The sequence below is a fragment of the Nerophis ophidion genome, linkage group LG03, assembly GCF_033978795.1.
Source record: "Nerophis ophidion isolate RoL-2023_Sa linkage group LG03, RoL_Noph_v1.0, whole genome shotgun sequence".
In the NCBI taxonomy this organism is placed as follows: Eukaryota; Metazoa; Chordata; class Actinopteri; order Syngnathiformes; family Syngnathidae; genus Nerophis; species Nerophis ophidion.
Window position 1 is genome coordinate 49,903,009 of NC_084613.1, and position 16,161 is coordinate 49,919,169.

Genomic DNA, 16,161 nt, shown 5'->3' on the forward strand with positions numbered 1-16,161 from the left:
TCTCCAGCCACTTCGTCTAGCTCTTCCCGGGGGATCCCGAGGCGTTCCCAGGCCAGCCGGGAGACATAGTCTTCCCAACGTGTCCTGGGTCTTCCCCGTGGCCTCCTACCAGCTGGACGTGCCCTAAACACCTCCCTAGGGAGGCGTTCGGGTGGCATCCTCACCAGATGCCCGAACAACCTCATCTGGCTCCTCTCGATGTGAAGGAGCAGCGGCTTTACGTTGAGCTCCTCCCGGATGGCAGAGCTTCTCACCCTATCTCTAAGGGAGAGCCCCGCCACCCGGCGGAGGAAACTCATTTCGGCCGCTTGTACCCGTGATCTTATCCTTTCGGTCATGACCCAAAGGTCATGACCATAGGTGAGGATGGGAACGTAGATCGACCGGTAAATTGAGTGCTTTGCCTTCCGGCTCAGCTCTTTCTTCACCACAACGGATCGATACAACGTCCGCATTACTGAAGACGCCGCACCGATCCGCCTGTCGATCTCACGATCCACTCTTCCCCCACTCGTGAACAAGACTCCTAGGTACTTGAACTCCTCCACTTGGGGCAGGGTCTCCTCCCCAACCCGGAGATGGCATTCCACCCTTTTCTGGGCGAGAACCATGGACTCGGACCCGGAGGCCCTGACTCTCATTCCGGTCGCTTCACACTCGGCCGCGAACCGATCCAGTGAGAGCTGAAGATCCCGGCCAGACGAAGCCATCAGGACTACATCATCCGCAAAAAGCAAAGACCTAATCCCGTGGCCACCAAACCGGATCCCCTCAACGCCTTGGCTGCGCCCAGAAATTCTGTCCACAAAAGTTATGAACAGAATCGGTGACAAAGGACAGCCTTGGCGGAGTCCAACCCTCACTGGAAAGGTGTCCGACTCACTGCCAGCAATGCGGACCAAGCTCTGACACTGGTCATACAGGGAGCGGACCGCCACAATAAGACAGTCCGGTACCCCATACTCTCCGAGCACTCCCCACAGGACTTCCCGAGGGACACGGTCGAATGCCTTCTCCAAGTCCACAAAGCACATGTAGACTGGTTGGGCAAACTCCCATGCACCCTCAAGAACCCTGCCGAGAGTATAGAGCTGGTCCACAGCTCCACGACCAGGACGAAAACCACACTGCCCCTCCCGAATCCGAGGTTCGACTATCCGGCGTAGCCTCCTCTCCAGTACACCTGAATAAACCTTACCGGGAAGGCTGATGAGTGTGATCCCACGATAGTTGGAACACACCCTCCGGTCCCCCTTCTCAAAGAGAGGGACCACCACCCCGGTCTGCCAATCCAAAGGTACCTTCCCCGATGTCCACGCGATGCTGCAGAGTCTTGTCAACCAAGACAGCCCCACAGCATCCAGAGCCTTAAGGAACTCCGGGCGGATCTCATCCACCCCCGGGGCCTTGCCGCCGAGGAGCTTTTTAACTACCTCAGCAACCTCAGCCCCAGAAATAGGAGAGCCCACCACAGATTCCCCAGGCACCGCTTCCTCAAAGGAAGACGTGTTGGTGGGATTGAGGAGGTCTTCGAAGTGTTCCCTCCACCGATCCACAACATCCGCAGTCGAAGTCAGCAGAACACCATCCGCACCATACACGGTGTTGATAGTGCACTGCTTCCCCTTCCTGAGGCGGCGTATGGTGGTCCAGAATCGCTTCGAAGCCGTCCGGAAGTCGTTTTCCCCGAACTCTTCCCATGTCCGAGTTTTTGCCTCCACGACCGCTAAAGCTGCACACCGCTTGGCCCGTCGGTACCCGTCCACTGCCTCCGGAGTCCTATGAGCCAAAAGAACCCGATAGGACTCCTTCTTCAGCTTGACAGCATCCCTCACTGCTGGTGTCCACCAACGGGTTCTGGGATTACCGCCACGACAGGCACCAACAACCTTGCGGCCACAGCTCCAATCAGCCGCCTCGACTATAGAGGTTCGGAACATGGTCCACTCGGATTCAATGTCCCGCACTTCCCTTGTGACATGTTCAAAGTTCTCCCGGAGGTGTGAATTGAAACTCTCTCTGACAGGAGACTCTGCCAGACGTTCCCAGCAGACCCTCACAATGCGCTTGGGCCTGCCAGGTCTGTCCGGCATCCTCCCCCATCACCGCAGCCAACTCACCACCAGGTGGTGATCGGTAGAAAGCTCCGCCCCTCTCTTCACCCGAGTGTCCAGAACATGAGGCCGCAAATCCGATGACACAACTACAAAGTCGATCATGGAACTGCGGCCTAGGGTGTCCTGGCGCCAAGTGCACATATGGACACCCTTATGTTTGAACATGGTGTTTGTTATGGACAATCCGTGACGAGCACTAAAGTCCAATAACAAAACACCACTTGGGTTTAGATCCGGGCGACCATTCTTCCCGATCACGCCTCTCCAGGTTTTACTGTCGTTGCCAACATGAGCGTTGAAGTCCCCCAGTAGGACAAGGGAATCACCCGGGGGAGCACTTTTTAGTACTCCCTCGAGTGTACCCAAAAAGGGTGTGTATTCTGAACTGCTGTTTGGTGCGTAAGCACAAACAACAGTCAGGACCCGTCCCCCCACCCGAAGGCGAAGGGAAGATACCCTCTCGTCCACTGGGTTGAACTCAAACGTGCAGGCTTTGAACCGGGGGGCAACGAGAATTGCCACCCCCGCCCGTCGCCTCTCACTGCCGGCAACGCCAGAGTGGAAGAGGGTCCAGTTCCTCTCGAGAGAACTGGTTCCAGAGCCCTTGCTGTGCGTCGAGGTGAGTCCGACTATATCCAGCCGGAACTTCTCTACCTCGCGGACTAGCTCAGGCTCCTTCCCCCCCAGTGAGGTGACGTTCCACGTCCCAAGAGCTAGCTTCTGTAGCCGAGGATCGGACCGCCAAGTGCCCTGCCGTCGGCTGCCGCCCAGCTCACAATGCACCCGACCTTTATGGCCACTCCCATGAGTGGTGAGCCCATTGGAGGGATGACCCACGTTGCCTCTTCGGGCTGTGCCCGGCCGGGCCCCATGGGGACAGGCCCGGCCACCAGGCGCTCGCCATCGTGCCCCAACTCCGGGCCTGGCTCCAGAGCGGGGCCCCGGTGACCCGCATCCGGGCAAGGGAAATCTGAGTTCATTTTGTTGTAATTCCATAGAAGTCTTTGAGCTGCTCTTTGTCTGATCACTCACCTAGGACCTGTTTGTCTTGGGAGACCCTATCAGGGGGCATGAAAGCCCCCAGACAACATAGGTCCTAGGATCATTGGGACACGCAAACTCCTCTACCACGGTAAGGTAGCAGCTCAGAGAGGAGTATATGCACAGGAATATGTATGTACTATACATACATATGTGTATGATATATATATATATATATATATATATATATATATATATATATATATATATATATATATATATATATATATATATATATATATATATATATACATGTATATATACATGTATATATATATATATATATATATATATATATATATATATATATATGCCGTATTTCCTTGATTTGCCGCCGGGCATGTGATATGCGCCTGCCTTGAATTACTGCCGGGTCAATCTTGCTCCCCAAATTAATAAGCTCATGCTTACTTTTGCTGCCGGGTCATATTCGTGTGACGCTCTTCCGTCGTCTTTTTCAAAATGGTGGAGGAATTGTTAATTGATTTTACTATGTGTAAACCAGGGGTCTTGTTCCACAGCCATACAGATCACACTAACGGTTGTGATATAAAACAACTTTAACATTCTTAATAATATGCGCCACACTCTGTGAACCCACACACAACACATTTCTGGAGAACATTGGCTCTGTAACACATTATAAACGCAACATAAGAATTACCCATAATGCTGTGCATCCATGACTATTGGCTATATTATACACCCGCAAGCAACCCCCCACACACCCCCATGTGCGTCAGTTGAGGTGGGCGGGGTTGGAGGCGCGTGTATAATATAGCCAAGAGTCATGGATGCACAGCATTATGGGTAATTCTTATGTCGCGTTTATAATGTGTTACAGAGCCAATGTTCTCCAGAAATGTGTTGTGTGTGGGTTCACAGAGTGTGGCGCATATTATTAAGAGTGTTAAAGTTTTTTATATCACAACCATCAGTGTAAAAGGTATGGCTGTTGAGCAAGTATGCATTGCAATTTCATTCAAGAAGCAGCGAAAAGCATGCATCCGCCCGGCACACAGATAGCATGGTGTAAAAGTAGGCGCGATGACATTCTGAAAAGCAGAGGTCCTCAACCACCGGGCCGCGGCCGCAGAAAAAAGAAAAATATTCTATTCAAATCTTTATTCATCATACTCAAATTTTTGTTGAATGCCATTGGTAAGTGCAGGGGTGAGAAGAGGTTTTAAAGTTATTGGCGCCTGCTTACTTTTACCGCATGCATTGAACAAGCGCAGGAGTGAGAAGAGGTATTAAATTAATTAGCGCCCCGGCGGCTATTCAAGGAAATAAGAGATATATATATATATATATATATATATATATATATATATATATATATATATATGTATATACACATATATATACGTATACGCACACACACACACACACACACACACACACACACACACACACACACACACACACACACACACACACACACACACACACACACACACACACACACACACACACACACACACACACACACACACACACACAGTACATACAGATGTCTGTTACTGCATGGCTTTCGGCCCCCTAGCCAATGCGACCTCTAAACGTTTGGACACCCCTGCTTTTAACTTAACAGGAGTGACGTCAAGCGGCAGGTTTCGGACTTTGAAGCAGTCATAAATATGTCCGATGGCAGACAAAGCACTCTGAACAATTGAAAGTCTTTTATGAGTGCAGTCTCTCTCAGGCAGAGACTAGTTTACATTCAAGTCTTGTATACTACCTGTACTGTAATTCCCACAGCCATTAGTCAGTACCATGGATCAATCAATGATATGGATGAATAACTTCACTGATAACACAAATTGCATCATTTCAGTAAGATTGTGCGTATGGGATATGTTATTATTGATATACATTCTTTCAACAATTCACTAAAGATCAGTTAAGGCTCATTTGCACATTTCAACAAATATACACACACTCCTTTTGTTGTCACATTATTTTGAAGGAGGGTGCCCCCGGTTGCAGTTTTTTACCTGGGGGAAGCTGTGTTGTCCGTTCAATGTTGCTGCAGTTCGAAGGCAGGCAGAACCGGATGCCTGAAAACAAGGGAGTGGGGGGATTGTTCAGAGGGATTTGGGCATAAAAACCCAAGCATTTATTCTCATTGGCCATTCATTTTAAGATGTGAACAGAGTGGATCCGTATAGTTGGTCAGTCTGACTTTGCAAAGTCAGTCATTCTGGACAAAAGAAAAGACGTTTTTAACCGTAACTGTATTTGAGACGCATACAGGCAAAGGACGTTGGTGTACATTAGGCATCATTAAAATAAGGTGTTTTTAATTAGAAATACAGCACTGTTAATGTCAAAAATAACTTATTTCAAGTCAAACATATTCATTAAAATGAACTGTTTTGTTATTTACAAGTAGAGAGGTTCGAAGTAGAAAGTTTGCCTCAGTTTTTAGCTGTGCAGCCTAACATTGCAGCTAACAAACTACACTGGTACTTCAACTTAAAAGTGCCCCAACTTAAGAATTTTGAGATAAGAGCTGTCTCTCAGCTAATTGTGATGATTTAAGTAACAAGTAAAACTTTTAGTTTAATCCATCTGCACCATTAATGGCGTAGCAAATGTCTCAGCAAATACCGTAAAAGCCGCCCTGGTCTAACTCGCTAGCATTAGCTTATACCACAAGATGGACATGACTTTGTTTTCCAAGCATAGGAAGGAAGAAAGTAATAGTGAAGGTCAACGCTGGAAAAAAGAAGTGGAGGGTATTCATTGAATTAAAGAAATGAATCGACAAAAACATGAACAAGGGTGTTGCAGAAATTTTTGTTTATTACTGCTTGTCTGCATCATACTGACGCAAAATTAGTCGAACACCAGCCAAAAATATTAAAAATAATATCTAAATAGCAAGCATTTATCCATGAAAACCTGGAGAAAGTGCTGATGGTGTGTTTGACAGAGAAGCAGCTGGAAGGAGATGCCACAGAAGTCTACTCTCCAAGGTAAACGCTTTACATAAATATTACATTACATTATAAAACTACAGTAATTGCTTGGAATTTCCATTTTCTAAAAGTACAGTTTTCTTTTTAAAAGACCTTACATGTAAAAATTGTGCTGTTTTGATTTCAATCCATTTCAATGGGAGACGTTGATTTCAAATACAGGTGTTAGGAACTCTGCCACAGAACCAATTAAGCTCGTAAGTTAAGATAGCACTGAAGTCCGTTAACCATTGCAGACTCCAGTGACTAAACCAATAATCCCTGCGTAGATGTCACAGTCTTGTCATGTGAATAACACATTGCAAGAGTCTATGTGTGTTCGTAACAAAATGTGTCTGTGTTAGCCTGCTCTCAACTCCCTGCCCATAAGTAATTCTCCACAAAATCAAGATTTTTTTTTAACCGAGTACAGATGCAACAAGTTTTCAATAGAGGTAAATATGATATTTGATATTAATTTTATCACTTACATGTATTTCACATTCATTTATGCATACAAAACTATAGAAAATCTCAATGAATTGTGTGTTGTCAATATTTGTGGGCGTCTGGAATGGATGAATTGGAATTGTATTATTTCCTACAGGAAATATTGCTTCGGTTTTTATACAATTTAATCATCATCTGATTTTTTTGGATTACTAACAAAATACAAAATACAATGTCTTAGATAAGTGGATTTAAGGTAACAGATCTTGGTAAATCTACACCGAAAAAAAAAAAAATCATCACTTCTGCGGTATTGTGCATCGTATTTTTTTCTTCTTCAATTAATTCCTCCTTCTTGCAGTTTCTAACTAAATCTCTTTTTGGCTTACAATGTGAAGTGTGGTTGTGTTTCTTGAAAAAAAAAAAAAAACTATGCCTCCCCTTTTATTATTATGCATGTGTTGTGTCTTAACAATTTATTAGTGTTATTCACAGTGGCGGGCCGTGCGTTTCTCACCTAGGCCTTCAGTGATGTCCGACTTTAAAGAATACCTCTCAGAATACTATCATTGATTTCATGACAATTACTGGAGAAATACTTTGCAGAAACACATTTAAGCACTACTGGGCATTGAATCACCACCAACAGTGCACGTAACGAGTTATTTTCTGGCACATTAAAAATCAAAATTAAAATTGCAAAAAAACATATTAAACGTGAAAAAATAAAGAAATAAAATATCTGAACTCACAATCTGTAGAACCTATTTGAGCTTCCGGGGTTGGCTGTCATGGTCTCACAAGCTGTAGTTTTTCTTTAAATATCCTTCTTGAAAATGACCTTGCAAATATATGTGTTGTCTTGTCTAATCATAAAAGATGCAGACGAGGCGTGTTGGCTGACATTTTAAATTGTAGTCCACAGCGTGTTCATCACAAACGTTCCGCTGTCGGCATGGCTAAACGCGGCTACTACACATGCTCTGCACTACTGTGGCATGTTGGGTAATGGAGTTCTTATGTTACCTAGCTCATAACGTCACACTATATATCTGCCTTAGGCCAGCGAGAAGGCCTTACTGGCAACAACTCGTGATCTGATTGGCTATTGCAACTGTCTGTCACTGTACGCCCGCATTGTTGATTCTGAAGGCTTCGAGCAGATTTGGTACAGCATGGCAACATCAGCTAGCTGAATTCTGATTGGATAAAAACTCTATAACAGGGGTCGGGAACCTTATTGGCAGAGAGAGCCAAGAAGCCAAATATTTTAAAATGTATTTACGTAAGAGCCATATAATATTTTTTTAACACTGAACACAACTAAACACGTGCATTTTTAAGTAAGACCAACATTTTTTGAGTCTCTTATTCTTTGTGATAACATTGTTATTCTGAAGCTAACTGTGGAGGGGCGTGGCCTGCTGTCCTGCAGCAAAACAGGGTGTTGCCAGGATCGGCCTCGAAATCAGCGACAGGTGCGTAAATGGCCCACCTGGACCTACATTATAAGCAGTAGCCAGGAGGGGAGACGGGGTTTGGGCTGGAGCCAGAGCGCGAGCGAGAACGAAAGAGAAAATGACAATTGAGCAAAGCAACAGAGAGACTCATTGAAAAATAAAACAATATTGTAACCCTGAAACAGGCTCTATGTTGGTGTTTGGTGGTCTGAAGTACCCCCAGGAGGGTAAGCCCTATATTAACCAATAATAAATAAATTACTTCCCACCCTTTATGCAACTTCTTGAACAAGTGCAGTAGAAAAAAGGATGGATGGATTCAAATATACGTTATTTTTAACACTGTGATTACAAGTGGAATTATTCATTACTTATCGTGTTAAGCAATGTCAGCTCAGATTTATCCGAGAGCCAGATGCAGTCATCAAAAGAGCCACATCTGTCTCGCGAGCCATAGGTTCCCTACCCCTGCTCTATAACCTAAAATCAGCAGCGCTGGAAGGAGCATAATATGACATAAATATAATTACTTTTAGATATTTAGGAAAGTAAATAAAAATGTATATTTATCTTTAATTATGATCAGGAATTCTGGTTATGTTAGGCCAGCAGAGAAGGCCTTATTGGCCCTGACAGCGCAGCACTGGATATTAATAATTATAAAATATCTTCAGAGACAGCTTGTTAATATTGTTATGGCACTCTTTTTACCCACTGGCCAACAGCACAAAATGAAGTATTCATATTCCAAATTCCATCCATATTCTTTGAAATGATTTTATCCACTGATGTAGTAACACGTCTTTGCTACATCTGACCTTATGCATTTGTCTTTTGATGACCAGAAGCATGGAGATAATTGGAGTTACTTCGCTCAAATCTGCCAAAGACCAGAGCAGTCATTTTTTTCCACATTGACAAACTTTTAGTTGAAAGCATTTTTTACAGCATCTCATCTGAATTTTGGTCACAACAAAAATGGTAATATATTCGACTTACATCACATGGTTAGTTTGTTGACACTACTGCATTTCATTTGAGCAACCAAAAAAAAGTATATTACGGAGCACATGTTATATTACAATTTATTTCCAGATGGATGTTTCGTAAAGAAAAATATGTCTTTGGATGAGCAAGTAAAAGAGAGATGGGCTTTGCTGCTGCATGGAACATGAATACAATACAATCAATTGACATTTCATCACTTAAAAAAAATCTTCTTGCCTCAGCCAATTAAGCCCAAACTCTTATAAGGTTCACAGGAAAAAGAATAAGTCATTTTCTGGAAACTCACCGATGCTCAGCTCAAAGGTTCCTTTTTGTAGCAATGTGCTTTATTAGAGCACAGTGAGCATGTAGCGCCCATTGATTGGACACATAGCTAAGATCTATCATGTGATTGATCTTTTCAGCTCTTCTCTACTTGTAATATACTATAATTGTGTCGTCAGTGGCTACATAGCCGCTTTTAGTAGCATTGATTATCAGGAAGAAATTATAAATACAATCCAATGCTTACAGAAAGGCACTGCTTCTCAATTATTGTCTGTCATGACCCCCTGGGTAGCAGAAATTATCGCAACCCTCTTGAGTTATTTAAAAAAAATATATAATATCAACATATTTATCTGTACAACACACTGTGTGAGTTACATTATTTGTACAACATATGCTTTTAAGTAACTTATCCATCTTATCACCTCTGTTAGAACTGCACATGTGTGTTTCTGTGTACTTACTACTTCTACTGGGTAGAACCGGGAGTCTGTTAATTAGGTTGAGCACTGCTGCCACCTATCTGCAGGCTTGTTTATAATTTTAAAATGAATACTGAGAGTGTAGACACAAATAATGATAATCTCCCCTGTTTCTCACAACCTCCCACCGCCGTCCCACAGGGGGTCCTGACCCAATATTTAAAAAAACACTGCAACAAGGCTGAGTTAGAAATACACAAATCACTCATGCACTATTATCAACTCATTGTCACATGTATGAATCATATTCACACAATAAAGTACAGTACTTCCCAGGATCATTATACAGTGAGTGGTACATCGATTTACATGCGCCCCATTTTTCGTATGGTTCGGTTTTCGCAAATAGTTTAGCCAAAATGTTGTTCCAATTTTTCATAAATTTATTTCAGACCCAATGAACCCAAAATATTCTTCATCTACTCAATTTTAAGAGAAACATTTAACATTTCCAATACAATATTGTCATACTGTATATAAAAAAATAAAAATTTTGGTAACAAAAGAAAATTCTAAAAATGTGTCCGAAAAAGAACAGGAAAAAGCCAACCTTATACCATCTTTCCTCATCACTAAAATATGATAATCTGATTATTGTTTAATAATCCAGTACCTAATCACCTGATATATAACACTATTCAGTATATTATTACAAGATACACATCATATATAATGAACAATCCACATATACTACTACTAATAATAATCCCACTTATTATTACATCATTTTTGTAAAATGTATCAGTTATTGAATGGCCAAACAAACAAACAGGTCAGTTTGCTCGTACCACAACAAAGAATCCAATGCATTACAAAATAAAGCACCATGTGGCCATATAAAGTTGCTAATACGAACACCTTGATAAAAAAGGTGAGAAACCCTACTGAATTCCAGAAAGAGTTTGCACCTAAGACTGATGGTACCTTCTCCCGCCCCTTTCTCCCTCTCCGCTCCTTGTCGTCTTCGCTAACAAATCTTCAATAAAGGTAAAAGTGATGTAAAATGATCATTTATATATTTAATTTGTCGTTATTCTATAGTTTACTGCATGTATATTATAATAATTATTTTCTATGAAATTTGTTTAGCGTTCATGTTTGTGGGTGCCTGGAACAAATTATTTTTAAATGGAAGAATTGCTCCGCTTTTCATTTCATATGGTTTTCGCTGGACCTGTTGGAGCGCATGACAAACAAAAACCAAGGTACCACTACAACTAGGGATGGGTACCGTTCACATTTGATATGGTACGAGCTGGTACAATTACCACCTGGGAATCCATAATACTACTCAAAGGTACCAATTTTCAGAACTTTTGTGTGTGTTACTAAATATCAATTGTTTTTGTGAATAAAATTAAACGTTAAATTGCAACATTTAAAAATGATCTGATTATGACAACCGCTATCCAGTTGTTGTATCTTGTTTTATTATAACATTTCTACGTCACATTTGCAATTATGACATTAAATTGAAATTACAGTTGATAATCCAAGACATTAGATGGCAGTAGTGTATAGTTTATAGTGTGTTTTTCTGGGGGGTTTTTGCGCTCTAAAGGTGTTAATAATGAAAGTATTGTACTTTTTACACACCAGCTGCTTGATTGTAACGTGCATCTCAGTTGTACTTTTCATTAAGAAATTTGGAGGTGTTGAAATCGCCAATTAAAATTGCTAATGCTCATCAGTAGCATGTTAATGGAAAAGTAGAATATCATCAAGCTCGCAAATTTTTGGAAAAATGGAGCCTTATTTTACTCACGTTGCATCGATTTTTGAGTCAACGGCTTTGTTGGCATTAAAAATTGCAACATTATCTAGAGGTAGAGGTAGTTTGGCTGAGTTCTCTCAGTGCCGCTGGAGTGAAGTGGAAAGAGTCGGCAACTGGGCATGACATTATGCGCAAACCAGGTACTGTAACATGGCACCGTTAGAGTTTACGTGATTCCGTAGGACCGGCGGGATTCGGTCTGTGTCAAAAAAGTACCGCATTCGGTACCCATCCCTAACTAAAACCATGATCCCGTGGGATTACATTCTCAGCTTTTTCATCCCTGAGCACAACAATGAGATGAGATAAAGACATACACAGTAAATTAAATGATCTTCCAACATAAAACTTTATTACTGTTATGAAATACTTGTGACTGAATTACCAAGTATTTTTCAATCAAAGTATTTGCCATCAAATTAATTGCTCTGTATAAGTAATCTGAATGTGAATAATAAATGCGTATGGGAATATATTAGAGCAGGGGTGCCTGCAGGCCAAATATCGCCTCCCAAATTCATTCTTACCACTTCTAAGCTCACACAATCATTTTTTAAGGTTGCCTAGTTGCCATTTATCAAGCACGATTATCTCCACTATTTTTTATATGGCATTATGGGGCTAAACTCCTCACTTATGGGGCTGTACACCTAAAGTGGACCTATGATGATATTCCCCTTTTATGACTTATATATGTTGCTACAATGTTGGATACTCATAACAACAAATGCCAAATTGTCAAATCATAAGGTTCATGGCATGCACTTGGGCGTGAGCCTGCACGCAGTTATGGATGCCCCGGATACTACAGTCTATTTTTTAACAGTGAATACAGTGTGATGTAATAGTGTGGTGGAAGTACTTGTATGGTCATTTTTAGTAATGTGTCGGCTAGCCCCCCACCCAGCTCTGTATCAACCCAAGAGTGGGCAGGCTTACTTAATGTTATGAATATGAAGTTTATTTTCTGGAAAACTAAATAGAGGTGATGTTTGTCTTTAATATATGTATATTTAACAGAGTACATTTATTTTTAAAAGATACAATTTGATTATTATGGAGAGGGTGGGTGCAATCTAGAGGAAACGCCTAAAAAAAACTGCGTGCAGACACGCTAAAAACAGATAATTATTGTGACCGTGGAGCCAAATTTTATACATAATTTACATAAAATCATGTCCCTATTACATTGAACATAAAGAAATCTTTTAAATGTTAACTAAAAAAAAATCACAGGTCCCCTTTTAAAATCGCCGTCCCCCCCAGCCCATATTTTCCCTTTGTCCTCTGGGGACAAACAACTCAGGCACCCCTGTTTTGGAGCATAAATATGAACGAGACTTTAAGACATCAACGCTACAGTATTCCAGATTCCAGAATTTAAGATGATGTCATATTTCCTACTACTTGGTCAGTCAGGGAGCTCACATAGTAAACATCCTTGCATTTAGTAGTTATATGATAACTGTCCAAATGATCTCACTCCAGCTTGAAGTGAAATTGCTTACGCATTCAAGCAAAGGGAATGAATGTTTCCATTGTCAATGTAAGTATGTTCCCCTCTGAATCATCTTTTGTCCTTTCTTGTCTTCAAGTCGTCCAAAAGAGTTTCTTAAATAATTGAGTAACGTTATTCATCTTCTGCTCCTAAGTCTTTCAACCGAGCATTCATTTTCTTGCAGTCCGCATCCTTAGAATATAACATTTTCTGTAAATATTTTAAATTATAATTGTTCTTTACATCCGTCAGAGCTGAGGGTAATTCTTAGAGTATGATGGCTCTTGCTGCTGCAAATACAGTTCATCTTTGCAGAAATCCATGAGAAAGTCCTTGCTTTGAATGCCAAAGATCTCATTACATTTGGATCAGTGCATTGCTTTGGCAGCTATTTACGATGAGTTATCGATATTCTTTGTCGCTACATTTTGTCTGCCGAGACTTAAGTACTTGCTCACAGAGTGAGAGATACATATGTGATTTCTGCACTGTTGTACTCATATCTCCCACTCCAAAGTTCAACACTGGCACTCCTTTGCACAGATTCTTGCCTCTGTGTTCTTTTCTGCCATCGGTACCACAGAAAGGCTTCCTCGTACGAAGACCCATCTGGACTATCTGGGATCTTTTCCTTCACAAACTGCCCATGCGCTTGGGAAAATTCAGCTGAGTCAGGTGGCTTTTCAGCCATCTCACATTGCTTAATGCTTGCCTGGACAATTGATGATGTCACAGTGTCCTCCAGATCAAGTGGGAATGCATCAGAATCAGGTGATGAACGATCTGGTGCTGGACTTATGGGTCCAAAGTCCATTTCTAAAGAGGTATCAGGGGATAGCGAACTAGGGGGCGATATTGTGACGGTGACCTGTGGTTGAGGGGCTTTCTGTATTACTGACAATCCACTTTGAGTCTCAGAATTTAAACAAAATTCTGTAGCTGATTTCAAACAGGTACTTTCTGTTGACCAACAGTGATCCATAGGACATGTGGTGTCAGGGCTTGCAATGAATACTGGTGAACCAGCGCAATCTGATTGGATGACAGCATTTGAATCCTGAATAGAGGGAAAGTCAAGACTTGGGTGAAATGGTTCTGGTTCAGGATCCATGAACACTGAATCCAGATCCTCTTGATCTAGGGAGGTCAGCATTACTAGGTCAACGTGAACCGGATCAGCATGATATATTGGGGTGTCATCAAGAGGTTCGGGAAGGGGTGGCCACTCAGAGTCTCCTGAGTCTGGTTCAGTGTTTGGTCGATTTTGTGTTGAACTTGATGAAAAGGAGTAGTCTGGTTGTACTTGCTCTGTGAGAGGATTTGTGGTGTTGTCTAGTAATGGGACTAAGGGGTCGGAACTTGGATCACTGTCAGTTGGACTACAAGGGCAATCTATGTCAAAGTACTCTGTCACCACAATGGCAGGACATTTATCCATACTACATGATGGAGTAACATCAGGTTCACTTGCGAGTGCATCAGAAACTAAAAACTGGCTACCATCAGTCATTTGGGATGTTGATGCCATTGGTAAGTCTGCTGCTTTTGTCTCTGAGACCCTTGGATCAATTTTAATTGAATAATCGGATGCTGTATTGTTTGGCGGCCCAGGCCTTTGATCTGACTTGTCTCCAACAAGATGCTCCAGAAATTCAAAATCTGATGTTTTGTCAAATCCATGTTCTTCTGGTGGAGACACAGTAACAACCGGGACTGGAAATGGACGAGGCATTGTTTGTCTCTCAGTGCTCTCCAAGTCTGGGGAGCGTGGTTTATCATTGGAGGGGTTGTCACCGATTTGCTCTGGAGTGATTGCAATCTTTTGGTCCACTGTCACTGAAATATGGGGCCTTTCAGGAGATTTCTGTAATGGAAGTGCCGGCTCAGAAGTGAGAGGCTCCTTAGCGGTAATGTAAGACAAGCTCCTAGCATCTGAGTCAAACATCTCTGTGTCTGTGATTGGTACATCCAATGGTTCTGGTTTGGATTCTTTAACTAAGCACGGGATTATTGGATCGAAAGACAGTGGAATTGCACTTTCCACATACATTGACTGTGGACGCGCAAGAATACTTGGGTCCATAGAGAGCTGCTTTGGCAGTTTTTGTCGAGACCCTTTCTTTTTCTCCTTCTCATCTGGACAATTGACTGCAGCATCTGCAGTGCTTTGCCGCACCAAAACCTTGCTTCTGGCCTGAGTCCCCACAGAAACTTTAGATACTTTTGTTTTCCCCTTAGCTCCCTCAGTGCTTCGATCTGTCCCAGAGGTTCCAAAACCTTCATGACTTGCTCCTGCCTCAGCATTTGCTCCAACCCCTCCACCTGCCGGTATGTTGCAACTTTGGGGAGACCACGTGTTGTAATGCTTTGTGAAGGTGTTAAAATTAGTATTGAAAGCACGAAGCTCTTTACAAAGGTCCCGTCTGAGTTCAGCCAGCTCTCGACGCATGGCAGAGACCTCCTCTTTCCACTGCATGCTAATAGCTGCAGCCAAGTTTGCTGACTCTTTAATACTGGCCTGTATGGCTTTTGGTGAAGGCCTTTCTGATGCAGTAGGTCTGGGGGATCTGAAGAGGCTTGGAGAGACAGGTGGTCCAGACATTGGTTTGGCTTTAGCAACCATATGATCTTGGAGGTAGGGCCTGTCTCCTCTGATGGGGCAGCCTAGATCATCATGGGTCAAAGGGAATTTTTCTGCTCCCAAATCCTTATGTGCCCTTGCTTGCTTGGGTAAACAAGAGTCTTCCTGCACATAATTTCTGTCTGGAAGACAAATGTAAATATGTATTTGTAATATGGCCAAAGGTGTGAGCAGCTGGGGAGAATGTGCTTTTTTATTGCCACAGAGCAGTAACATTAAGTCATGCCATGAGTCAAAATAAGATTGTAACATAAAGTTACAGTGTGAATGTTTCTATTGCTATTGACACAATTTGCTCACTGAATAATTTGCATGCATGTTCAATATTTGGTAACTCCATGATACGTTACTGCATGATGTTGATTAAGCGCTCCCATTTTGACTCATTTATGTTGATGGTTTACACTGCCTTCTCAACATTATTTTGTAGCATGCATTCTTAGCATCTTTTCAATGCACA

At 42.3% G+C, this 16,161-nt stretch overlaps 1 protein-coding gene across 4 annotated transcripts in view; it reads right to left on the reverse strand.

The window, feature by feature from the left end:
• Positions 1-16,161, reverse strand: part of dlgap2a (discs, large (Drosophila) homolog-associated protein 2a) — a 355,968-nt gene that overhangs the window by 52,419 nt on the left and 287,388 nt on the right. For 2 of the 4 annotated variants that reach the window (XM_061895497.1, XM_061895498.1), the window contains one exon: positions 5,156-5,218. In XM_061895497.1, the coding sequence (XP_061751481.1) occupies positions 5,156-5,218 (63 nt within the window). Of the gene's footprint in view, positions 1-5,155; positions 5,219-8,993; positions 15,824-16,161 lie in introns of those variants that run through there. The other 2 variants (XM_061895496.1, XM_061895495.1) reach the window with 1 other exon arrangement.